General features: G+C 48.4%; 1 protein-coding gene across 1 annotated transcript; it reads right to left on the bottom strand.

The window, feature by feature from the left end:
- Positions 1-1,266: 1,266 nt before the first annotated feature.
- On the bottom strand, positions 1,267-26,841 carry MAP3K8 (mitogen-activated protein kinase kinase kinase 8). Its single transcript, XM_004702275.2, has 8 exons — positions 26,777-26,841; positions 21,640-22,001; positions 13,560-13,727; positions 10,306-10,567; positions 9,201-9,307; positions 4,433-4,585; positions 2,953-3,199; positions 1,267-2,251 (listed from the first exon to the last, which is right to left on the bottom strand). The coding sequence occupies exons 2-8, from the start codon at positions 21,976-21,978 to the stop codon at positions 2,121-2,123; spliced, it is 1,407 nt and encodes a 468-aa protein (XP_004702332.1). The 5' UTR covers positions 21,979-22,001; positions 26,777-26,841; the 3' UTR covers positions 1,267-2,120.

Below are 26,841 nucleotides of genomic sequence, written 5' to 3'. Positions count from 1 at the left end.
GGGAACAGCCTCACTATCAGCCAAAGACCGTTGTCATCTCGATTTTGCTGCATTGAACTCACCACGTGTCCAGTTGACCTCACTATAGACACGACCGGAATTTGTTTCTTAGATGTTTCATGATGGCAATTTCTTCCCTGGCCTCATGAATGTTGACGGGGTCTTCTCCCTGTCAATCATTACAGTGAACCCTCGCCACTTCGCGCTTCGACTTCCACGGCTTCACTCTATCGCGGTTTTTGCGTAACAGCGCATGCTCTGTCATTACTGCCACTGATTGGCTCATACTGTACACGCTTGATGCCATAAATAATATAATAAATAATAAATGATAATTGTAACGTCCAAAATGTTTTACTGTATTTTCCCTTTTTCGTTTAATAAATTGGGTAATATGAGTGTAATGGTGACTAAAGGGTGTTTTTTCATGTCCTCTATGCTCTAACTATGAAAATATTTGATTTACAAATAAGGAATCCTACTTCGTGGAATTTCATTTATCACGGTAGGGTCTAGAACCGATTAACCGCGATAAACGAGGGTTCACTGTATCTGTATTGTTGTCTTGATACTAGTATGTTCTTATCCTTACCACCTTAGTTCAATTTGTTTTTCACTGTTTTCTGTTTGGCTTCCCAGCTGTGAAGCACAGGAGTGGTGGAGGTATAATGATATTAACTGATACAAGGTGTTATAGGGAATGTAGGAGTTGGGGGTGGGCCATAGGGAGGGAAAGGGGATTTCAGGAGTAAATCATGGAAGTGGGAGGAGGGCGGGAACACGAACTGCTCATGAGTGCACAACTCATTTTAAAGGTGATTTAACAACTGGGTCAGGGGGGAGGGGGCGTGGAGATGCTCCAAGAGAGATGTGGTGCTGATTGTACAATTCCCCTGGAGATGACAGAACGGCTGAATGATTCAATTGTATGATATGTGAATTGTGTGCCAATAAAAATGTTGAAGAGCGAGAGAGGAGGGCACGGAGCTTCCAGGAAGCTGCCTCCTTGTAATGTATGTTCTCTTCACGTCTCTATCCCATGCCTCAGAGGCCCCCACCCCCAGTCCCGATGGAGAGTCACACTCATCACAAGATTTAAGACAAAATACTGGATTTATTCAGTCGACTTAACCAATCACATTGGACAAAACATCACTTTTATGGACATATTGTAAAAACATACTTTGAAGTAGTATTCACAAACTTTACAATGTCAAAATATATATATATATATATATATATATTTATATTTATATTATATCTTGGATAGTTTTGTGAAAGCATTTGATACGGAACATACACAGTATGCCCTTTCCCTATACCAATGCTCCAGAGCGAGCGAGTCGGAGTTGAAGGAATTACAAAAGAAGTCGCATCACTAAGAATTTACGAAAGTTCCTGCTTTTCCTTTAAGGTCACATGCTCATCCTTTGGGATGTACAGAAATTATGTGATTTACACAGTTTTATCCACATTCAAAACGTCCTGTTTTAAATGTCCTAAGCATAGCCCGTACAGTACAAAATGTTTCCATAGGAACATAACAAGAGACGTGCGGTCGGTCGGGCAGCACCTAACTCACCAGTTAGCCGTTTTTCAGACACTAGTTCAGCTTATTGCCACAATACTCAAGTTCTTCTATATACTGGGGGGCGGGGGGGACAGTGTAAGGCATTCAATTTGTTCTAGAATCTACCATCAAAGGCTCAAGGAGTGAATGATATACTGACATCCAACGACTATTCTAAGTAAAACAAAAGACCCCACGCTTAAATGAGAACCGAGAACGGTGATGATTTCAGGCTAATATATTATCTTTGCGATTAAAAATGGGAACCAAGTGCAACGTGAGAGGAACCAGTCACCCCAAACGGTCCTTCTACGGACTCTTCCCGTGAGTCACACCCCTGAGAAAGAAGAACCCGCAGACTGAGTGTGGACTGGTGGAGCCCCGAAAGCTCCCTCTGCAGGGGTGCTCGGAGCCCATCCATCCCTGGGGTCGCAGTGCGAGGCTAATAAACAGCGCAGTTCGACGACGGAGCCCCCGTGTCGTGTGTGCTGCATCATCTTCCAGTAGGAAATCGCAGAGTGCTCACAGTCGACAGACATGAAGCCATCCATCAGCCATACTCCAGTGTGGGGGGGCCCCGGACAAGGTTGAAATAGCCGGCCAAGGCCCCCAAGTCTATGTAGAGGGAGCGCTGCCTCTTCAGCATCTCGGATTCCTCCGCGCTGCCGGTGCAGGATGAATCTGCAAGAAGGAGCGTCGAGAGCGATCAACAACGGGACAGGTGCCCCGTGAGACAGACCTGCTGTTCCCGCGGACCAACACGCTCCGGGCCCTCCGGCCATCAGCCTCTGCGTTCATCAAAGACTGGTCCTGGGACACCATGGACCGGCTAGCTTGTGGTTACAAGAAATGATTTCGAAGTCCTGGGGTTGTGACTAAACGGGTCAAGAATGCCAGATGGGTGAGAAAAAGGCCCTCTCCTCTGCAGATGAAAGGCTCCTGGGGTGCTTACAGGGTCCCCTCAACCGGGAAGCCGCACCTTTGGCAGAGATTCCCGGAGGAGGTAGGCAGAAACCCGGGCTGACTTGAATCAAAACGTTTTAGCTAGGCAGAAGCGCGCTGTGGTATTTACAACAAAAAGTGGGAACCTGTCAGGAGGCTGGTTTTTAAAACCAGGATGCTGTCTCTGCTGCGCCAAAGCCAGCCACCACATCCACTTAATATGCGGCCCTGAAACTTGCTACCATCGGCTGGGAAACTGGCCGATAGTTAGATATTTTTTAAATGCTTTTTGTGGGGGCCAAAATGTCTCAAAACAGCTGACAGTGCTCAAGAAACCCCCTTTGTCCTTTTTCTGCGAATTCCCTTTGCAAACCTCGCAGACTCCCGAAGTCCCAGAGAAAGAAGGGGAGCCGGGCGATGCCCACCCGGAGTGTACTTACCAGCAATGTTTTCGGGAAGCTCCAGCTCCTTCCGGCTCAGCAGCCTCTTGCGCTCGAACAGAGCCGAGTCCAGACTCTGGCAGCGCGGCTGGTCCTCCCTGGGGGGGTTCAGGGCTTCGTGCTTGAGCAGATCTGCGGCCCGGGGTCTGTGGTTGGGGTTTCTCTCCAGGGCCGCCTGAATCAGCTCCCTCATGCCGGGACTGCAGTCTTCAGCGATGTCTTCCAGCGGAGGCGCCTGCTTGTGGATCTGTCAACAGACCAGCTCTCTTAATGCCAGTGGTGTGGACGTATCCCCCGCCAGGAACCACACGATGCAAAGGAACTGGGATCCCACCAGCTCAGATACTGAATACACGGGCTAGGCTTAGATACTTATTAGATAGCAGAGGGAGCCAGATGCTTAAGCACTGGACTATTAGGCAAAACTTGAACCCACCACGTAGGCACCTTGCACATGCTCCTAGGTGCCTCAGAAGCTGGGTCTTCCCCAAAGTCTCGGCCCTGGAAATTCTCTGCAGCAAGGGAAGGCTCACGTGGCGCCTCTGGGTGAGAATTCGCTCAAGGACACTACCACCAATAGGCCTGAATAAGTCATGCTGGGTTCCATTGTTATATATTTATGGGCTCACAAATGAATACATAAAAATAGAGGTGAGTCTGGTGGCATAGTGGGTTAGATACGCACTACAGGGGCTAACCACATGGTTAGCAGTTTGAGGCCACTAGCCACTCCTTGGAAGAAAGAGGAGGCAGAGGCAGTTCTACCATCCTATGGAGGTAGCATCAACTGAAAGGCAGCAAATTTTGGGTGTATTCATAGTGACCCTTGCAAAGGCCACCAGGCAACAGTGGAGAAATGTCTGTTCTGGAATTTCTCAACAGTAAAGTAGGAGTGGCACGCTCTCTCTAAGGGGATCAATAACCTGATATTCTTTTTGGAAAGCGCTCAAAGAACATATATAAATTCCTTGGCTCCAAAGTTCAATGCTATTCTGATGGTCCCAAATGGCATTATATACCTATACCTATACACATTATAGGTCATGCAAACAGTTCACATAATGAGCAGAAAATTAACAGGATGCAACTTCAAGTCTACCCCAGGCGTCTCAGCAGAAAGGCCTGGGCATATACTCCTGAAAAATCGGCACTGAAAACCCCACAGAGCCCCGTTACTCTGACACACACAGGGTCGCCATGCTTCGGGGTCTACTGCCCAGCAACTGGCTAGTGGCCGTGTGGAACAACGCTTCTTCATTTAGGCCTCATGCACATTTAAATTGCACTCCCACTGAAATAGCAATGCTTTCTTTGTAAGAACGGGGCTCCCCTTCCACCTGGGAAGAACATGTGGTGGCTTCTCCCGGATCCATATGCCACCCTCATCCCATTCAGGTGTGGATGGCAGAGGAGGTGTAAGAGGGCCTAAGCCCGGCAAGGATCATCCCCTGTCCCCGGGTTTAGTTTTGCCCCCACTTACAATGTACAGGTAGGAGGGGTAGGCTGAGCGAGGGTAGCGCTTCACCCAGGGCGGGGTCCCCGTCTGCATGTGGATGAGCATGGCCCCCAGGCTGTAGATATCGGCTTTGGTGGAGTGGCCCCGGCACAGAATCACCTCTGGGCTCATGTAAATCTGAAAAACACAGGGAAAAGTTAAGGCTGGATCTCTTCCTTTGTCTCTTGTTTCCATTTCCTCTCCAGTGAGGGAACCTGGCTCACTGCTCAGATCATCTTTACTGCAAACTTTATCACCCTTGGCAGAGAATGTGCAGGCCTGGTCCCCCTCAGCTACGGAGAACAATGCAGACATTATCCGGAAGCCAAGCGGCTCTGGCTGCAGGCATCAGAGCAGCCTGGCAAAGAACACCTTTGGCCAGAACCTGCACACAGGGCTCCTCAGGCCATACGGGGGCCTGGAATGAAGAACCCCTGAAAACCCCCCTCATCCAAGTTCTCTACAGCACTGACCTGAGGTCATTATTTTGTCAATAGAAATGCCTATTCTTTTCCCACTTAAACGTACGCAGCGCAAATATTTTACACTAACCTTGCCTATAGATTTCTAGACCTCTCTCCTCAGTAAGAGAAGGTCTACAGCATAGGGGTCCCAAACGTATTGGGCCTACGGCCACTGTTTTCAGAAACAGAACCATTCAGTGCCCCTTGCACCACAACTCACATCTGTACTGTCACCCACAATGCAGGATAAAGTGGCCCCCCTAGATGGCTCCAGCGCGCCCCCACCCCCACCCCCACCGCCATGCGACGGTATCACCCACTTTGGGGAAACATTGGTCTCCAGGATACCACCACCAAGAGAAGAATTTATGGAATAAAGCATAAGGTTGCAAAAGTGATTGTAGTTATTTCTCTAAGAACTACTACATTTCTACCTGCCCTGTTGCTTGGGGATTAAATATTACACACGTACCGCCTCATAATTGTGCAAGAGCTTGTTTCCTTGGGAGATGCTGAACGAGTGAGCTTAGATTTCACCGGCTCTCTCACATGTGTTTGTTTCTAACTTGAAATTGGGAGAGCGAGAAGACACCGAGAGGGGGACCAATGGGACAATGTGGTAGTCAAGACTAATTGCCACTGTGCGGCTTTAAGACATATTCAAGTGGTGTCATTTGAGTTTGGAGGGAGGGGTGCTACTGTTCCCAGAATACACTTAGAGCAAATAAGTGAACAACTGGCTTGTATAAAGTGGGGAAATTGCCCAGTTTCCTCATCCTTACCCTGCCAGCTCGTTCCTACAGCACACTTCCTGTCTGGCTCGTGGTTGTGTGTGTGTATGTGTGTGTGTGTGTGTGTGTGTGTGTGTGTGTGTGTGCTTGCACAAGCTCATTCACTCTCTCTTTCTCTCTCTGATTACTTCTTCTCAAACTTTCCTTGCAGGGGGAAAAAAAAACCTAACTAAATGCAATCCACGTTTAAAAAATAAACGCAGCCGGTGTTATTAGCACCGGTTCTCAGGGTCTAATGAGAAAGCCTATTCCTCCCACAGCCAGCAGAACAGGGTCAGACCAGGTTTCTACGGCGGGTGTCATGGGCAGCAGCGCCTGCACAGAGGTAGTGCTGGGGGTCGGGGTCATGAGACTGCACACTCGCGTAGCACTGGGAGTGGCAGCCCCTGTCCAATCGGTTGGTGGCTTTCCTTCAGGCAGGCAGTCACCCTGAGCTGCTGCTTCCTCAAGCTCAACAGCAGCAGGGCACGTTGTCTGGGGACTGAGCAGCCCGCCTGGCTGCAGGCCTGAGCGAGGACTGCCGGAAGGGCGGAGGCTCTCGGAGAATGCTGTGCTCTGACACACACACACACACACACACACACACACGGACACAGGAACCGACACCTGCCTTGGAGCCCAGACCTGTGTCTCCCACTGTGTTTACTAGAAAAGGGAAGGAACTGTGCCTGTGTGCGTGCATGTGTGTGTGCAAGAGACCATGCATGTAAATGTATGTAAAGAAAGATCAAACAGGTCCGGAGGAAAATAAGACCATCTTAAAAATGGCCACGCTTTTTAAAAACCATAGTTCTAACTGGCTATTGCCATTCACTGCTTATTCTATGTGCCCTGAGAACTTTAAAGTCTATAGATTTACTCTGGCAGGTCTGAGGGGCTTCAAAATGTTCGTGGGGGGAAAGGCCGTTATCTGTTATCTTCTCGTTCTGTTTTTCCATACTGTCTGAAGCCCCCTGGTGCAAATGCTCCTGACAGAATGTCCTGACTGCGCAGGCTGCGACAGGGATCCAGAACAAGGACGAGCTGTCTGGCTGGGTCCACGTAAGCCTGTGTAAGCACACTGCCAGGATCAGAACTCACCAACGACGGTGCAGTAGCCAAGAGGGCAGGCCGTAATGCAAAACAAATTTGCAAAGCAGGATTTTGTTTAATGTTGTTGGGTGGTTTTAAATAAATTTTTTTAACTAAATCTTTTTCTTGACATATCTTACTCATTCCAATAAGTCCCTTCCCTTCCCGTACAGTTCAGTTGTTCAGTTCCATCCGGTGGGGTTATACCCTCATGGATCCGATCAACTCACCTCAATCTTGTTGGTTTTAAGCACCAGGAATAAAAACAGATGTTTGCAAGGCTCCTGGGTGGCTTCCCCACCTTGCTGCGACTGGTGAGAAGAGAGTCAAGCCTGGCGGGGAAGTGAAGGGAGCTCGGCTGTTCATAGCAAACAGTTTACATCTGCTGAAAATCACTTGTTCTGCGTGCTACTTGGGAATGAGCACGATGTTAGCATTTCACACCCAAGCACGCGTTCTCTTTCTGCTCAGGCAGCCCAGAAAGGACGTGCCTTTCTCCAGCATTGCAAAATGTCCAATTTGATCATGCTGCCAGGAAGAGAAAGGTATTTCCCATCTTTATTACCATAAACAGTTTGTTTCTCAAACTGGCTCCAGGAAAGAGGGTGGAATGTCACATAGCTAAACTCCTCACTGGTGCCAAAATATGCTGAAACCATTTCCAAGGAAAACATGTACTAAGTATTAAATCTTATTAGATTCTCTGCTTTGGGGGGAGGTATGCTTAAAACCTGGAGACTACAGCATTCTTTTAAGATAAAAATAAAAAGAAAAACTTTACAGTCTTCTCATCTGAATATGATTCTGCCCAAAGAAGACTATAAAAAATCCTCTCCGAGTATTTCCCGGAAGAATTTTGAAGTAACATTAGTAAACATGCCTGAAGGCGTCTCTCCTTTGACAGTTAAGACAAGGCTTACAGAATCCTGCTTTGAAATGAAGGTATTGTCTTTCTCACGTCAGCGCACTTCAGCACAACACACAAGCTAGCTCTGTACACACGAGTGACACTAGCTAGCCGCTAGGATTTGGTTGAACTCCAAGACTGACCTGGTACTCTTGAGGCAAAAGGTGCAGCCAAGTACACTTTTTATTCCCCACAGCACAGCCACCAAAGAGGGCAAAGAACATCCAAGAGAGGCATTAAAGCTCTTTTGATATCTATCTCCCTTCCCAGGAGGTTAGAGGCTGGGCAGTTTGAACCCACCAGCCACTCTGAGGGAGTAAAATGAGGCCATCTGTTTCCATAAAAACTCAGAGCCTCAGAAACCCTAAGGGGCAGTTCTACGGTGCCCTGTAGGCTCGCTGTGAGGTAGAAGGCAGTTGACAGCACAGGGCTCTACTCTCCCATGTGCATCACACCTCATCCTAACCTGCTGGGCCCTGAGCAGCTGAGAGGCTCGTCGTTTCAGGAAATTAACAACAGGGCCTCTAAAGGACCAATGAGACCCCTTCCTGGCTAGGTCTGCCCAGAGTCTTATCCACATCAGACCTGCTACACTGCAGGTGTGCAATAAATATGAGCTAGAGGTAGCCACCAGCAGGTCAAGGAAGGTGAGGGCTACCTTGAACAGATTATATGAAAGCCCAAGGATGCATTTCTCAGAATCTCAGGTAGATCAGGGGCAATTTTGTTAGTTTGTTTGGTCTTCACTAAGGAGCTAAGTATGTTAATTTGTTCACGTCTAGTTAATACTCGGTACTTGAAGTTAATTGCAGTAGGTCTAGGTATATATATGTGTGTGTGTGTGTGTGTGTGTGTATATAGAGAAATATATATATGTATGTGTGTGTATATATATATAGAGAGAGAAATATAGATATATATACACACACACATACACATATATAATGGCCATGACACTCAAGGGTGTAACAGGACCAAAACTGGGTAGCATTTGTTTTGTTAGCAATCTACTCTAATGGCTGAGCTACATTGAAAAGTTGCATGGCAGCCAAACGTAAGTAAGACCTTAGGCTCAGAAAAAACTGGGGTTCAAGTGCCAGATGTGTCTCTACTTCAGTTAATGTCGGGCACTTAATTTTAACCTTCCCAAGCTCATTTCTTCAGTTGTCCAATATAAATAATAGTAGTGGCTCACAGTAATAATATGAATCCATACAGGGTAATTCTGGGAATTAAATAATAGGAAGGGGCTTCAAAGGTTCATGTAAAATGAGAATTATAAGGTAACAGAAATGTCCCATGAACTATTGGAAGACACCCTCCCCACCCCCGCCCCATATAATGTACTCAAATTGCTAAAACAGGATTTGGCACAATACCAATGGTTTGTTAAAGATGACAGTGACAACCCTGATTTATGGCAACAGTTTTAACCTTCTTACCCACATCATTCTGGGCCTCTTTCTAAAAAAAAAAAATTCTTACTAAGCTATTAACCACTTTCATGTCAATATAATTACCTCAGTCCCTCGGAGGTCCTTAGGAAAATAGGTATCTTCAGTCATCTGCACACTTAGGCCGAAGTCCACCAAGACAGCTTTGGTAGACATGAAAACAATGTTGCTAGCTGTAAGAAGAAGGAAAGGTTTTACGTTTCTCTGACCCTGTAAACAGACATAAGTAGGCGGGAAACATCATTCTGAATCAGAAGTGACTGGATGTGCTTTTCCAGTTGAGCGGAGTGCATCACACGCCAAAGAAGGCAGTGGGCCGTGGCTCCAGTCCCAGTGAAAATCAGTTCATATCTCTCAAGAATGCGGAGTATGCTCGCACACAAACAACCCAGCCAACTGCCAGAAGAGTTGATTCTGACTCATAGTGACCCCATAAGGCAGAGAAGAACTGCTTCCTAGGGGTTCGGAGGCTGTAAATCTCTACAGGCTCATCTTTCTCTGGTGGAGCAGCAGGTGGCTTTGAACCACTGACCTTGTGGCTAGCAGCTCAACACGTAACTCACTACACCACCCGGGCTCCTTACAAGGTTGGTGACCAATAATAAAGTTCAAAAGCTCGAGGTTCGCATTCTTATCATCATACTAGTATTAAGCCACTCTTCTGAAAACAACAGATGTCTGTTTGTGTTTTAGGTAAAAGTCTCTCTGGCCTAATTTAGCTGAATCAATTGGGATTTATACTGGGCCTCTCTTGCCTATTTCCTCATCATAGGTTATTCCTAGAATGCAGTTAATGAAGGCTTGTTTAATGGGCACTTGTCAAATTGCCCTTCAAAATTAAAAACAAAACAAAACATTTTGTGACGTGACTGGGTGTGTTCATACATTGTTTTAAGCAAAATTAGTTTTAAAAGCAGTCTTAACAAGGACACAGGCAGTACTGAACACATCAAGGGTTTTATCTTATTTGACGAGTGGGTCGTCACCCTCCTTATGCCTTGCAAGCTCTAGAGACACATCTTGATTTGTAATTTTGTTTCCAGAGCCCAGAGGAGGAAGTGGCACTTCGACCACAGGAGTGGTCACCCCTCAGCCTCCTGTCTCAGCCCATGTTCCTCCCACCTAACTAATTTCTTGACACCCAGAAGGTGTGTAGCCAAAGAGAACTCACGTTTAATATCATGATGAATCACTTTCTTGGAGTGTAGAAAATCAAGTCCTTTGAGGACATGCTTGGTCACCCAAATAATTTCAAATTCCCTCATCGGTCCGCAGCTCTCCAGCTTCTCCAGAACGGACCCGCCCTCGCCCGCTTCCATGAAGAGGTGGACGGTGTCCCCCCAGAGGACTGCGCCGTAGAGCTCAGCGATGTTCTCGTGCCGGAAGCAAGCTTGGATCTCAACATCTGAAGGCTTAAACTGATCTACTGGGATCTAGAGCGGAAACACACACGTAAGATTCTAGAAAACCTCAAGATAACGAAAAAATACCTCACGTAGATCAACCCACACATCAGAAAGCACGTCAGTCCGCTCAGGAGACCCTGAGCTGCATGAAACTGTACTGCAGACTTTTTTTAAATGTTCAACTCACACTTGTCTTCACATCATGTCCGCTATAAGGCATACAATCGACAATCAGGACAGAAAACAGAAAACTATAAAAGCCTCTTTTCATGGTTCCAAAAAAAAAAAAAAAATCCAACCCAGCTTTTCAAATGGCTCAGGATAGAACCCAAAAGAGAGGAGTTTCTTCTAGCTGTAGAGCTGACGTTTCTGTTTTTAATCCTTCCACTTGCAGTATAAAGTCTTGGGTTCCACAGCTACCACGCTCCCCATGCGTTTAAAGTAAGGACTTGCTTTTGGTCCCTGGAATACCAGGCGGAAGTAGACCTTCACGTGCACATGGATACGGCAAGGTCCCCAGAGCAGGGACAGGGGGAAAAAGCAACAGGCACAGGGTCACACTTAAAAAAACTAAAAGGAACTAAAACTTCAGGAACACATATATACATTGAAAATTTGTGAAGGACACATAGGCAATCATTAATGGTAGTCACTGTGATATGACCTAGTAAGCAAGGTAAGCAGGGGTTTTCTTGTGCTTCCTGACTAATCTGCAGTGAGCAATTTCACCACACCAAAGATTCAGTGTTTAGGTATGCCTGACAGCTTGGCATCTGCCCCCGACACCAACACACACACACACACACACACACACACAGCCCAGCACCTTCCTACAGAATCAAAGGCTGGAGGGCTCAGTAAGCAAGGGAAGCAAGAGCTTACTTGTGCTCCCTCACTAATCTGGAGCAAACAATTTCACATGGGTTTCCCCACATCCTTCTGAACCAGTTCCGGGGTTTTAATCATCTAGAATCTAGATGCTTTTCATTCATTGGAAGAAAAAAAAATTCTGGCTTGAAAATTAAATACACCTATCAGCAGATCAATGGACAAACAATATGTGGTCCATGCAACAACTGAGTAGCAGAGTAGCATTCCGCCCTAAAGAGGAATTGTTATGTGCTACCACTCGGGTGAACTTGACAAACATGCTCAGAGGAACACGCCACACACAAAAGGGCAGATATTGTGTGATCCCACTATGTGACGCATCTAAGGTCAGCACGGTCACTGAATGGTCAGGCATCAGGAAGGTTGAGAACCACTGGTCTGATCCATGAATATACCCAGTTAAGCAAAAATGTCCTTGTGTTAGCACATCACCAGCGATGGCTGGATGGACCTTATCTCGTAAAGAAGTGAAATGTAGTAAACCCTTATAATTGAGCATCTTGTAGGATTGTAAGTTATGAAGGCTTTCTACATGATTTCGCACAGCAAAGGAGATAGACTTTATTTTAATACATTTCCCCCAAAATTGAATATAAATACTATAAGGAAAATAAGGACACGAAGCTACTTTTCAGAGTTTTTGTGGGGAGGGGTGTGTGTGTAAAAAATGAAACACAAACAAAAAACAGGAGTTAGGCTCTTGATTTTTTAAAACTTTTTTTAAACTTTTTTTAAACACATATCCTCTCATGGCCAGCTTCACGTGGCTCACTGAAATGGCACTGCTTTTTTAACTACAGGTACTCTAGCAAGTATTTTTAGGAACGAGTTGGTGAAACCCACATGTTGTGACTCTTTTAAAGACAATGAGCGAGTGAGTGAAGCAAGATCTTCGACAGTGCTATTTTTTTTTCTTAAATCAGCAGTGGGTTTATTTTTATTTAAAATGTTTCATTTAACAAAGCAGGTGCACATGAAAGTGTAAACTTGGTCAGCGTGATACTCCAATGAGTATCAAGGGACCTCAGGGATATACACCTGCTCAGACCTCTGGGTCTTGTCCGGTCACTGCCACCCAGGACGCCCTGCCACCCTGACTTCCACTAGCCTGGCCTGCCTGGCCTGCGCCTGCACTTTATAAATATGAAATCCTACAGTGGTTCTCCTTCTGTGTTTGGTTTTAGGGTTCATCATCATGGTTATGAGCGTCATCATGTAGGTCATCCTCTCTTCTGGACTGTGTTCCATCATCTAAGCATGTCATTGCTCAGCAGATGGGGAGCTCCCCGTCGGGGGTGATTACAAATGGTGCTACTATGAACACTGCAGTACAGCCCAAAGCCACTCACTGCCATCAAGGCAAGGCCAGCGCACAGCAGCCCTGGGGGGCCGAGTTGAGCTGTGCCAAAGGTACATCTTTTTCTTCTTCTTTAAATTTCTTTCGTGGTTGTTAAGAATGTACGTAGCAAAACGCACACAGGTTCAGCGGTCTCTACATGTATCGTTCCGCGAAACCGAGTATGTTCTGTGAGCGGTACAACCACCCTCCCAGTCTCGCCCTCCTTTCCCGAGGGGTCCTCCCTCATTCAAACAAACTCAGTGCCCTTTACGGTTCTACCCGAATCTTTCAAAGTGTTGCTGCCAACTGAACCCCAGAGACATAGTTCTTAGAAGACCCTAAGGCTCCAGGCAGACCTTTATTTTCCAAGTTCTGCTAATCCATCGCTTGGGGTCAGACTTCAGGGCATGGTGTTAGTTTGAGGTTTACAGGCTATCTCAGGGGAATAGCTCCAGGGGTTCATCTAGCCTCCGAGGTTAGGAGGATGTGACCACTGGAAATTTGGTTCTGCATTTCTGCCCGTTGGATCAGGACTCTTCCACAGACACTTTGATCACAATGTTCAGGAGTGGTAGCCAAGTACCAATCAGGTCCTCTGGTGTCGTGGCTGAGAAGAGGGCGGGGGCCCATGGACAGTAAGTAGCAAGGACATCCATGGGAACAGCTGCTTGGTACAGAGTCCTCCCAGATGGGCTCCACCGAGAGGACAGCCACCTGGAAGCAATGTCCCCATGGGAAGGCCATCATGTCAATCATGCAAGGCACACCGCCCATCTATCAAGCACTCACCAGCTTACACGCCATCCTTTTCTTGGTCTTGATATCTTGTGCGAGGTACACTTTTCCAAAGGCACCCCGAGGAATGAAATCAGAGCCAATGTTCCTGTAAGTCAGCTTCCAAGGGATGAGAAGCACATCGGAGTCTATTTGATAGCGCCCATTCTGGGGGGTGATGACCTACAAGCAAGTAAAAAGGGGGTGGGGAGTGAGTATCGCACCAGATTTGTCATTTTCCGAGGGCCACACACTGGGAACGACTTATGTTAGAGCATTTCTGCCTGCAGCACTTAAAAGACGCGCCACCACGTGTTGTCGTAACACACTTCCAAAACATAAATAAAGACTAGTCTCCCTGATGGCGGAGTCCGTTCTGACTCAGAGAGACCCCACAAGACACAGCAGAACTGCCCCCCAAAGGATTTCCAACGCTATCATCTTTACAGAAGGAAGTGCACGGTACATTGTTCTCTTGAGTGCTTTATCCACTGCACAATCAGAATCCCTCCTCCTACAGCCTACCGGGCCTCTGTTTAGAACATCAGCAAGCCCAAGAAAGCACGTAACAGAAACAGATCCATGGTCAGGCCCGATCGTATGTCCATCTCCCCGTGAGAAATTAATTGCTTGATCGGACTTTTAAGAAGTTATTTATCTGAGGAGGAGGACAGCTGTGAGCCAAGGCTAAAAATAAAGATGGTGTAACCATAGGCTGTGCCTGCAGGTTGCCTGGTTTCTAACTGAAATGCGCTAACCAGCCCGGCCGCATAGCTCTGACTCGCACATGATGCCGACCCAGCTTGCATAGGAGCCGGCGATGGTGGAACCCAGCGTGGTATGCCGAGTGATGAGCTGACAATGCTGCACAGATGGAGCAAGGGCATGGTGACTGTCTTTCATCCACTGGCTCATTTGATAGCTACGAGGTGCATAATGCGTGCTGGGCATTGTGCTCAGGAGCCCGCCAGGAACAAGGCCTTGGTGTTCACGAGCCAGCCAGCAGCTGCGAGACGGGGTAAACCAGTTGTGGTACAGTTGATTCCCAACTCATGGCGACCCCATGTCTCAGGGTAGAACCAGGCTCCAGGGCTAGGGGAGGGGGGTAGTAGGGGCATGGCGGTGGCCTTTCAGAAATAGGTTGCCAGGCCTTTCTTTGGCAGCACCTCCGGTGGGTTCACACTGCCGGCCAGACAGCAGCCAAAAGCTGAACCATTTGACTGCACCAGCCGGGGCCCCCTGCGTGGTAGGGTAGCCCCCCCACGGGATCTATGATTTCAAGCCCGGGACTAAACCAAAGCAAAAGCTCTTCTTTCGAGAGTCTCGAAAATCCAGTTTTCCCTGACTGTAATTAGTACTCTGGTCTGCCTTTGGATTGTACCAGGGCTTATGAAATCACCCAAGTGGCATCATGCCAGTTGAATGACAGAAGCAGCTCAGGAGGAAACATGACAACCCCCTGAGCCCAGTGCCCGGGAGAGGAGTGAGCACTGACTCATACACTGGTGCATCAGACTCTTCCGGCTGGCTGCAGCTCCGAGGAACCGGCTGGGTTATTCACCCGTCTCTTTTCCAGCTAATTTTAGTTGCACGTCTGCAGACAGAGGTGCCCACTGTTAGTCAGAGACCGAAGCAGAGACTAATCTGACATTTATAAATAAGGGTAAAGACACCAAGTTAAGACATTAAATATTTACTGAGCGCGCCCTCAGCGTGGGGCCCGAGAAGGAATCAGTTCAGGGACCATGGGCTCACCTTGTCTGACATACGACCTCCTTTGAAGAACTGCATCGTCTCTACTAGCTGGGGGCGTCTTTTTTGCATCAGGCTAAAACCCCCATGGATGGAGTCTGTTTCCAGATTTCAACAAAGCCCTCATCGCTGCACTCAACTGCACTAGTGATGGCTTCCTCTTATTATTAAATATTTACAGACACAATTCCACCATCCCCTCTACTCCGGTGTCTTAACGAACCTTTTTACTCATGTCAGACCTCAGTTTGGGTCCTAATTGACCCGCTGTCCTCTAGATCTAGCCAGGAGGACATCAAGGAATAACTCCAGCCGTCCTGGGTGGAGGACTAATCACAGGCCAGGCACTGTGGTAAAGGGACATGAGCGCATTTTCTCATTAAAGCCTCACAGCAATCCGATGAGGGCAGGTGCTATTGTCTGTCCCTTCTACAGATGAGACAAATGGCCTCAAGAGGTTAAGCAACTTGCTGCTGACAGCTCTGGATTCTGACCCCATAGCTGTACCTCTCTGCTTTGGGTGAGAGCCTCTTCTCTTCCAGGTAGCTGTCAAGTAAAGCTGAGCCAGAATCAAAACCCAGTTATTTTAAAACCTACATATATATGGCACCGAAAGAGTCCTGGTGGCATGATGGTGGAGCATTTGCCTGCTCACTAAAAGGTCGGAAGTTCCAACCCACCGGCCACTTGATAGGAAGAAAAGACCTGATGACCCACTCCCAGAAAGATTTCAACCTTTTAAACAGTGTGGGGCAGCAGTTCTACCCTTTCTCTAAGGTGCAAATGAAACCAGCCAATACCAACTGTGGTGACTTTAGAGGGCAGAGTTAGAACTGCTCGCGCTGATTCCTGAGGCTGTGGAGCTTTCTGGAAGGGGATGGCTTCATCTTTCTTCAGTGGAGCGGCTGCTGGGTTCCAACTGCTGACCATCTGATGAGCGGCCCACAGCATAAACGACCACCCGGGATCCTGTCTTCCTAGGTTACTGAGTTGTGCTGGATTTGATGGGACTTGGCAACAAGCATTTCCCCGACATACCCTGCATACTTAGCCTTTCCCGACTGAGCTCAAACCCCGGCATTTCCTTAGACACCTTTTCACAGCCTCCCTCCGTGGAAAGACCTCCTTTGGAAGGCCTTGCAAGTTCCCCAAGGCTCTTTGTTGACAGAGGGATATGCAAATTCAGTGGGATGTGTAAATCAGTATGCAGCACAGACATACTGGTTCTTCCCCTAGCCTGGTTGGTGTTGCCCCTGGCCCTGGATTCCCTCCTGACTCTCTGGGATCCCCTCCCTCGATCCTCTTCCTCTTTGGGGGTGGGATCCTTTTTTTTTGCTTCTCTCAAGGGACCCAGCTAAACAATCCTATGGGATACTCCACTGATTATCCCCACCAGCTTTTTCAAGGTCTGCAAGTCACCTTTCGGTGCAGATGTAAGCATATTTTCTATATCCTCATCTAGAGGGCTTTCTCCACTAAGCAACGCTGGGTCTGGGAGCAGCACCTGAGAAAAACGCTGTACGTAAGAAGACCCACGCTAAGCGGCCTGTATGCTGGGAGGGGTGGGGTGGGGGTGGGGGGTATGGAATGGAAGGGAACATGGGCTTCATTAAAAGCAGTAAAGTAACTAGAGCAAAGGCAAGACTGGCCCGCCCTACTCTGCTTGTCACACAACAAATGTGTTGGCCAAGACCTGTGCCCAGGTCCGGGCCTACGCTCGGAGGGGAGTTACCTTTGCAAGGAGAGGCGCAGACACAATGAGGACACTTGTGAAGGAAGAGGGACGATCTTGGGAGCCTGAGCTTTTGTTAAACAGTGGGAAAGCTGCCCAAGAAGGGAGGGAGGTGCCCACTGTACGTAACTCCCATGTGAGAGCTCACACTCAGGAAGCTCTGTGTGTACACAAGTCCTGAGCATGCACTATTGGTTCCTACAGAGTACAAGACAGGAGGGTACTCATTTGGTAGAGCAGTAAACGGAGACATGGCGCACAGTGAACTAACCAGCCGTGGTCACCCAGTTAATCCCTTTCAAAGCTGAGACATATACCGAGTCCCTTTAACTCACAGGCCTGCAGTTGGAACTACTATCCATTGTCTACCACAGTGTTTCCCAAAGTGGGCGAGACCACTTGAGGCTAAGACCCCAGGGGGTGACGGAACCCTCCTAGGGGGCTGCAAGAGCAGAGACCTGCACTTTATCCTGGATGGTGGGCTACAGTGTATATATATGTACAGTATACACCTTTGATGGCTCGCAAGTTGAGCCAGCACTAAGAAGAACCGAAGGCACATTTAGTGCCGTGCAAAGAAGAGCTCTCTGACACACAGAACTGGAAGGAGTTCCTCATCACAGGAGGTGTTCAAGCACAGAACAAAAGCCTCCACCAGTCCCTGGGGAGGATGAATGGTGTGAGTCCTCAGACAGAGGCTGGATTCAAGAACCTTTAAAGCCTCTTCAGCCCTAAGAAGCTACGGCTTCAAGACAAGCTGTTGAAAAACAGCATTCCGTATTCACAAATAGGCCCTAGCCTGGGGCCCATCGGCTTCTCATACACCCATGAGAGGGTGCAGGATTTGGGACTTTGGTACTGAGATACTTTGTCCCCAGATCAGGTCATGAAGCAGGCCAGGAGATAAATCACTGGCTCTTTCCTACAAAGCAAATCCATAGATCAGCATCCTAGCCTCAAGGTTCTTCTCCAGGTCTTGCTGGGTGTTGATGGAAATCTTTAGTAACAGATAATATTTCCAGGAAGACTGCACAAACATGCATGTGCACAGAGAGACCACCATCCAACATGCCTGCGCTTTAGGCTATTTGTGTCCTTCCTGGCCCTCCGCCCTATTTAATTACAGTTCTGGTCCTGTGGTTGTTGGTTTCCCGGGACACGCCATACTCACTCTGCCCCCGGGCCTTTGCCCATGCCATTATCCCCTTTATCTGGAACGTTCTTCACTCTCCACAATGCTTCAAGCCTCAGCTCAGGCAGCCCCTTAAAAGCCTCTGCAGACAGTCTCCCCAGCCCAAGCTCCGGGCTGTGTAAGGCATCTTGTCTGGGCATTCACATGGCAATCAGGGCATAGTTTTATACTTGGGCAAGTGTCTAACCACCTCCTGCATTCACTAGGCAGGCAGTATGTGCATGAAGGGTACAGACAGTCCTCGGGACTCAGAATAGGCACCTGGCACACTGCGGATGCTCGAATACAGGCAGCGAATGAATGGATGAGTTTCCATCACATGTACTTTATCGATGGATTTTCTACCTCGGAACAAGCGTTTTGGTAAATGATAGGAGGGCCACTTTGTAAGCAGGGAAACAGTGAGCAGCAAATGCAGCCCGGAAGAGAAACTGTTTGATAGGCCGGTGGATGGGAAGAGGAAAGCACTGAACAGGGGGCAGCTCTAGTTAGATCTTCATGTCAGAAAACTCCCTGCCATTGATTCAGACCCATAGCGATCCTATGGAACGGCCCCTGGGAGTTTCTGTGACAATAACTCTTTACGAGAGTAGAAAGCCTCATCTTTTTCCCTCAGAGTGGCTGGTGGTTTCAAACTGCTGACCCTGAGATTAGCATTCCAATTGAGAACCCGCTTTGCCACCAGAGCTCCTGTATGTAAGGAAAAGACACCACGAAGCGTGGAGTGACAAAAGCCAATCTTGCCTGCTGCACCCTTTTATCTCAGACTGGCTCTGATCAGGGACATGACTCCAGGCTCCTGTGTCATTCTTCCTGACACACAGCTAAATAACACACAGGTACAGGCCCAAGCGCTCAGGTCACGGACAGCAGGCAGGCTCAACCACAGCGCCCAGAGGTATCAATCACTGGGCTGATTTGTCTCGGGAGAAAAACTCAACCTCCTTGTGGTCTTGCGGATCTTCTTACTCTGTTTTCACATCTTCTTGCTCAGTATTTGATCATCTTGGTTGCTTTTAAAATAAGGTGTTTTTTTAAGTTTCAAAAACCCTTCCCTGTCTTTCTGTTCACAACTCTCACAGCCATGGAGTGCATACCAACTCATCGGGTCCCTATGGGACAGGGTAGAACTGTCCCTGTGAGTTTCTGAGACCATAACTCTGTGGGAGTAGAGAAGTCCTGTCTTTCCCCCTCAGAGTGACTGATGGTTTCGAACTGCTAACCTTGCAGTTAGTCCAACCTGTAACCACTGGGCCACTAGGGCCCCTGCCTCCATGCCATGACCTAGTAAATTTTCTTAGTCACATTTGATCACCTAGGGATGTACAGGCTACCCAGCCACATAAACAGCAGTGCACTCTCACCCTGTGCTGACAGTTCTCGTTTGCTTTGTATGTTTGAACTTCTTTTCTGCATTTGTTTCTCTGGTCCCACTCCTAACCTCTCCGGCAGCCATAGCTTTGTGCTCCATAAAATTTCAGAATTCGGTCCCCAAGCACTTCTGGTAGAGCTTTCTCCTACAACCTTTCAGTTGGAAGCCAAGCATGTTTAATAGTTTACACCCCCCAGAGACTCCTGCGTCCCATTATTACTGACTCATGGTGACCCTACAGGACAGGGCAGAACTGACCTTGTGGGTTGCCCAGACTGTTAACTCTTGATGGGAGTAGAATGCCTGTCTTTCTTCTGAGGAGCATCTGATGGTTTTGAACTGCTGACCTTGCAGTTAGCAGCCCTACGTGTAACCACTGACACATATTATTTTGGACCACACTCATGCGACTGTGTACTTCAGCTAACAAAACCAGCCACCCACCGTCTGGGGCACTGTTCCTAACCCCAATGATGATTTTCCATGCATAAGAGGAAGTCATACTCCCAAGGTTAAGTAGGCAGTCAACTATCAAATACAGTTTGGTATCTCCAGACCAAACCAGGTCACACAATCATGCAAATACAATCTTGTTCCATAGAGACCTACAGCTGGAAGCCACGGGCTCCTAACAAAACAAACACTTCACGTGGGAGCTGACCTAAATCATGGCGGTGCTCTTCATGACCTAAGTGGATTTGGTATGTGAAATATAAAAGAAAGAAACCATTACGGACTGATTGTTTCCAAACGTGCCCCTCATACAGGACTAGCCCTCCCTCAGCAGTAGCCACCTTGCCAGTTGGGCATATGGAAGGAAAGGGAGTCACTTTCAACGATAAGCATGATTTGCAAGGTACCACCTACTCCTTTGCAAAGGATTCTGTTTAAAAACCGGATTGTATTTGGTGCCTACACATTTACCTTTGACATAATTAAGAACCTGACCCACTCCTGGGCACACCCAAGCACACCTACACAAATCACCTGATCTATTTTTGCGGCAACAAGTGTTGCCACAATATTTTGAATTGTATGCATACTCAGATGACTAAGCATATTTAGCCTTCATCACTCATGCTTGGCCAATTAAAGAGAGTGAATCTGTGGATAACTATTCACTGCCCACAAATTACACTTCTGCAAGTACTAAACTAGTCAGGAGCATCACAGGGGCACAAAGAGAAGAGTTAAAAAGCAGCCCTGGGAATGACCGATGGATTCTCATGAAACCCTTCTCTTCAGCCTCAAGGGCAAAGGAACTGTTCAGTGTACCCTCACCATCAAAAGACATTCTTTTATTAATATTATGATTATTTAGGATTTAATACATCTATCATTCCAAATTTCAATCACATCAAGTAGAATGTATAATTGTTACCACAATCAGTTTCCAAACATTGTTTTCTTTCTACATGGACCCTTTGACATCATCTCGCTTTCACCCCACCTCCACCGCTCTACCCCCACCCCCATCCCCACCCCCAAAAACCCCTTATTCTCCATTCGGTCCCTAAAGGTTCATCGATCCTGGGTTTCATAGACCGACAAAAGGTAAACCTTATAGCACAGCTTCAAGAGGGTGACCTCCATTGACATTCTTCTGAATCACCTCTGTGTAAAACTACCAATCAAGTGTCTCCTTTCTTTCCCACCAAATTTGTCCTGAAGCCCTTCTTCTTGAATCTTTTCACAGGGCGGGAATTCTTTCAGATATTCCAAACCAAACACATCGCCATCCAGTTGATGCCGACTCATAAAGAGACTGCAGGACAGGGTAGAACTGCCCCTGAGAGTTTCCGGGACTGTAACAGGAGTAGAAAGCCCCTTGGTCTCCCAAGGAGTGGCTGGTGGTTTTGAACGGCTGACCTTGCGGGTTAGCAGTCCAACATGTAACCACTAGGCCACCGGGGCTCCTTTCTGTAGATAGGACATTAAATAAAAATTTAAAAATCGGACCCGACGGCGAGTGGAAATGCGATTCCAACGCGCACGGCAGCAGGGACAACAGAGAGGAAAGCGGTCAAGCGATGGGAGAGTAACATACCATATTTAATAGCACCCCAGATTCTTGTGGCCGGTGTCCATAAAAATGCTTGGCAGTGTTGGAGATGTGGTTTGCGAAGGCCAGCAAGTCCTCCACCGTGCCATACCTGACTGAGGACAGCCAGGGCACCTCCTGGCCGCCGCCGCGCAGCAGCGACTCGCAGCGCTCCTCATTGTGGTTGCTGCCCTGACACAGGGTCAGGAGGCTGCCGTCGTAAACAGCTGGCTCTTCACTCGCATAAAGATTTTCCATAATGTCTATGACATCGGACACGTGTAAATGCTTAATTAGTAAATCGATTTCCTCCTTGTGGTCACTTCCGGTGCTCATGTACTCCATTACTGTTGCGGGTCCGCGGGAGTCTGCGTGAGAAAAACACCGCCAGGTTTATTTGACTCTGGTTCACTCCAGCCCCGAGGCCCACTGGCATCCCATACGAAAGGGTTAGGAACAGGCTTCCATAGATGCCGCGCTTGGAAAAGGAGGGCTTTGTGCCAACAGTGAGTGGAGTCAAGTTTACAGACCATGAAGAGTTAAAGGGGACCTTAGATAACCTTGAGTCCAAGCTGCTTTCTCTGCAAAGAAACCTGAGCCCCGAGCATGTACTCGCTGCCCATCAGCTTGAGCCGCTGACAACAAACGTCCACTGACTGCATGCACAACAGCATGGTTTCGGGCAGCTCTGAGGACCAAGGACCCTTCCCAGCTGCCAACCGTCAAGGGATCCTGCTGTTCCCCTGGGGTGGCCCTCTTCCCTTGAGGATCACATGATGGCTTTTATACTCAGGGTGACCTTAGAGACAAAGAGCCAATCAATTGCGCGCCACACCTCCTCTGGAAGAAAACCCTCAAGTCCTGAAGCCAGGGGCCTGAGAGACAGACGTTAATCTGAGAATCCTGTCTGAACGGTCAAGTGGCAGGAATAATTTGGAAACGGAGTTATGCAGCAAAGCTAAAAAACCCTAGCTGGGTCAGGCCTGTGGCTCCCTGTGAGAAAGGCGATGACTCATTTAACCTCTGAATCAGCTGTTTTCTGGGACCAGGACTCTTTAAGAGCACAGAGCTTACATCTGAAAAGGGGCCAAAAACCAAACTCAAAGTTATGCAGTCACTGCCAACTCATAGGGATTCTACAGGGCAGGCTAGCACTGCCCCTGTGGGTTTCCCAGACTGGAACTCTTATGGGAGTAGACATCCTCATCTTCCTCCCGAGGAGAAGCTGATGGTTTTGAACTGCTGGCCTTGCAGTTAGCAGCCAAAGGGGTTAGCCACTCTGCCACCAGGGCTTTTTGTTATTTATTTCTTTTTCAGAAAGACAACCTTGTAGAAGTTGTGGTAGCCAAGAAGCCCGGGAAAGGCAAATCCATCATCTCCATGACCCGGGGAAAGCCAACGTCCTATACTGGCCAGAACCCTGTTACCTACAAATCAGGTGGCACACTCAGGGGACTGCAAAGACAAAAAGAATGGAGGGATGATTCATAAAGAGCGAGGGTTACTCAAAATGTTAGCACAATTTCATTTGAAGGAGAAAAGACAGGGGGCTCTATAGCATGGTGAAGCCAGTCTTTCTACTCTAACCACTGTACTCCTAAAAGCAGAGCCTCTCTCTGAAAGGTGTCTCACGGCCTTAAAGCCACAAGCTCTGAACCCACGTGACACCCAGTACCAAATTCCACAAGTCTGGCCTCTTGGTTCAAAGCTCCTTGACCAGGGTCTACCAGGGGATGCCGGCATGACATGCCTAGCCCGGTGAGCTGCCTCAGAGTGAATTTCATCTGACAAAGCGACCACCGAAATCAGTGTTGTCATTAACCTGCTTGCCAGTCACTCTGACACACGGATTATGTCTCAGGAGAGCACTCCAGCATCCTGGTTTACAGCAGTGACTGGGAAGCTGGCTCCACCGAAAACCAAACCAACAAAAACCAAATTCACTGCCATCGATTGATCCCGACAACTTGCAGTGATCCAATGAGACGCCGTAGAACAGCCCCTGCGAGTTTCTGAAACTGTAAAATCTTCACGGGGCAGCAACCCTTCTCTCTCTCCCGCGGATTGGCTGCTAGATGGGGACCGCTGACCATGGGTTAGCAGCTCAATGCAGAGCTCAATGCAAAAGGCCCCAAGGGAGCGCCTTAGAAGCTGACGGGCAGGGGCCAAATCAATACCTTAACCTCTCCATACCCAACGTTCCCATCTGTAAAACAAAAGCGGTAATAGTACCTACCTCACAAGGTGGCGATAAAAATTAAATGAGGTCAGCACATAGATGCTGGGGGCACAGGGTCTGGAGCAAAGTCATTTGAAAGAGGCGTAGTGGTTATGCCTTAGGCTGCCAGCCGCTTCCTATAAGGTTGCTATGGGTTGAAATTGACATGAAAGCATGGATTTTGTTGTTGCTGTTGTTGTATGCATAGGGAGCTCCTGGGTGGGGCAAATGGTGAAGCCCTCAATTCCAAGGCAAAGTGGCAGTGTGAGAACGCACACCTAGGCACCTCAAAAGAAAGACCTGGTGATCTGTCAACAGCCAAGAAAACCCTGTGGAGCACTGTTCTCAAGGCTAAACTCACTGCCAGCGAGTTGGTTTTGACTCATGGTGAGCCTGTAAGACAGGGTGGAACTGCCCCTGTGGGTTTCCGAGACTGTCACTCTGTATGGGAGTAGAAAGCCTCATCTTCCTCCTGCAGAGCCGCTGATGGTTTCGAACTGCTGACCTTGTGGTTGTTGGCAGCCCAACCCCTAATTGCAGTGATACCCGGGCTCCTTGGAAGGAAATAACCACCACCATTATGTAGGTGGAAGAGGAGTTTTGCAGATATTACATTAGGCCTTCCCGATCCCTATCTGCAAACAGATCGTGGCTACCTAGTCTCACAGTGTCTTTGCTCGAAAAATTCACTGTCATCAAGTCGATCTGACTCACAGCTTCTGCACAGTGAGGTTTCTGAGACTAGATCTGAGACAAGAAACAAAGAAAACAGGAACGACAGAAGCTGATACAACGCTTTGATGGCTGTTATCACCACAAGTTAGAGCTGAACAGTGAGTGGTGGTTCAGCTTCCTGGGAGTCTGGAGTTCTGAGAGGAACTTGTTGTGGGTAATGGAAGAAACGTTTGACCTCAGTTTCGGCTAGAGGTTCAGTTGCACTTTCTGCTCACAGAATTTGGATGTGGAAAAAGAGAAGTTCAAACAAAAGCAGCTTCGTGTTAGAACCCCGACTGGCTGAGACGACCCAAGGCTTCTGGGCTGACTTGTCAAACAGACGGCTTCAGAGAAAAGAAAGTTCCAGATATGAACAAGATACAAGACAGAAAGAGGAAAACTCCCATGTAGTTTACAATTCAGTCAGCTGATCCAGACAAGAAAAGAAGGGTCTGGGGTTTTCAAATTCTGCAAAAAAATCTCAAGCATGCCTTGGAAATAACCTAAAGTTAAAGACCCGGCACACGCCTGAGCTGGGGGTGAGGGAATAGAGCTACTGACTGCCTTCAATACTTCCTTAGCAACACAGGCTCCGGGCAACTCAGTGCTCCCAGCAACCCTGCTGCCACGCTAAAGGCCAGCAAAAAGCCCCGGCAGTTTCCAGCCTTAGTAAAGGTGACCGACCATCTGCTACTGATTGCTGATGGATTTCAGCATCCATCTGGAAGTGTCTACAGTGATGCTATTCTTACTATAGGGCTATTGTTTTCCACTCAGCACACAGTTTACAATAAAAAATCCACCACCACCCCCACCCCCAGCACATTCTTACTTCTCCAACGTTAGGATTGGAGAGGTGGGCAGGGACTGCTTTGAATGCTTTCAAAACTCAGCAATAAAATGATGAGGAGACCCTTTTCCTAAACATGAATGGAATGATCTCTGGGCTAGCCCCATGTATACAAACAAGTCGAGGACAGTGACCAGGCTAGGGTGAAAGAAAATGGCCAAGAAAACAGGCACACACAGGCTTTTTTGCCTAACAGGTTTCCTGTCCTTGACGCTACCTCCCGTGTAACCCTGCCAAAACACCACAATGCCGCCGGGGTCACGGGGAGACTTATTCTAGTTTTGTTTTCAAAAATGATGCATTGCCGTCATAAAGCAAGGATAAGGCGAAACTGCTAGATGCCTCCACTGTCCAAATTGCTCTGCAGGACACATTGCTGAAGGCCCATCTGCCAGAAGGAACTGCATGCAAAATTCAGTTCCCCATCCGAAAGGCATCTGTGTGACCAAACGCTCCCAAATACATCCCACTGATGGGTAAACTGCATTCTCGTTTCTTGATGCTGAACCGAAATATGCCTTCCCAAAGATGAAAACATTGGCAAGCACTGCAATATTTCTCTCACTTCGAAACAGCTCGCCCCGGCCATTCCCTCCCTCTCCCTACAGTGGCTTCCTTCTAAGCGTGGCTCTCCGCTCAGAACTACAAAGATTCCAGAGTCCTAAAGCGCATCACTGCCGGGAAAACTTCTGTGGCATTCTGAATATTCTTTCGAAGACCCCAAAGCCCTCGTTTCCCATTCTGCTATAACCGCTCTTTAGCCTCAGACGAGAGTAGTCCAGGTTGAAAGGGTGAAATTCAATTTCAGCCATTCACGAAGGTCTTTGCACCGCTAAGCCCCACTCTCCCTTCTTAAAGCCCCGAGTCTCGGAGGGCTTGCAAACTATAAATGCACGCGTTCTCAAGCAGGGGGCTGGGTTGGGGACGCTGCGGTCCCGCCGCCGCCGGGCGGCCGGGAAACCGGGTCACCGAGGCTCACTCAACGGAGCTCAGCCGGGCGGGTGCAGCTGTCCCCAGCGAGCGCCCGCGCGGCAGGAGGCCCGGTGACAGCGGGTGGCTGCTTCCCCGTGCCCTGCCCAGGCTGGCACTGCTCCGGCTCCGGGGATCCGGGAAGTTGAAGGAGGGGGGAGGAGTCGCGAAGCAGCACCCGTGAGAGCCTTGCGCAAGGTGCTTTCCAGCTGCTCCGGGCTGGCTGCCGGTAGGCGAACCGCGAAGCGGATGGAAACGCCACTGAGCCCCGCTGCCCCCGACCTGGAGTTCTCCCCTCTGCGGGGACAGCCTCCGTTTCAGGGCGAGAACTCTGGACCCATCCCGGAGGGACGCGACGAGAAAGACACCCCCAGACCCCGAGCTCTAGTTACCTGCTGCCTTCGCGCGCGCCCGCGGGCTCTGCGCGCCTGTCCCGGTCCCCCGATGGCTGCGTGCG

The sequence above is a fragment of the Echinops telfairi genome, unplaced genomic scaffold (assembly GCF_000313985.2).
Source record: "Echinops telfairi isolate 266 unplaced genomic scaffold, ASM31398v2 ScPeMD7_31;HRSCAF=116, whole genome shotgun sequence".
Taxonomy (NCBI): Eukaryota; Metazoa; Chordata; class Mammalia; order Afrosoricida; family Tenrecidae; genus Echinops; species Echinops telfairi.
Note: the sequence above shows the minus strand (reverse complement) of the source record. Positions and strands in the feature narration are given on the sequence as shown.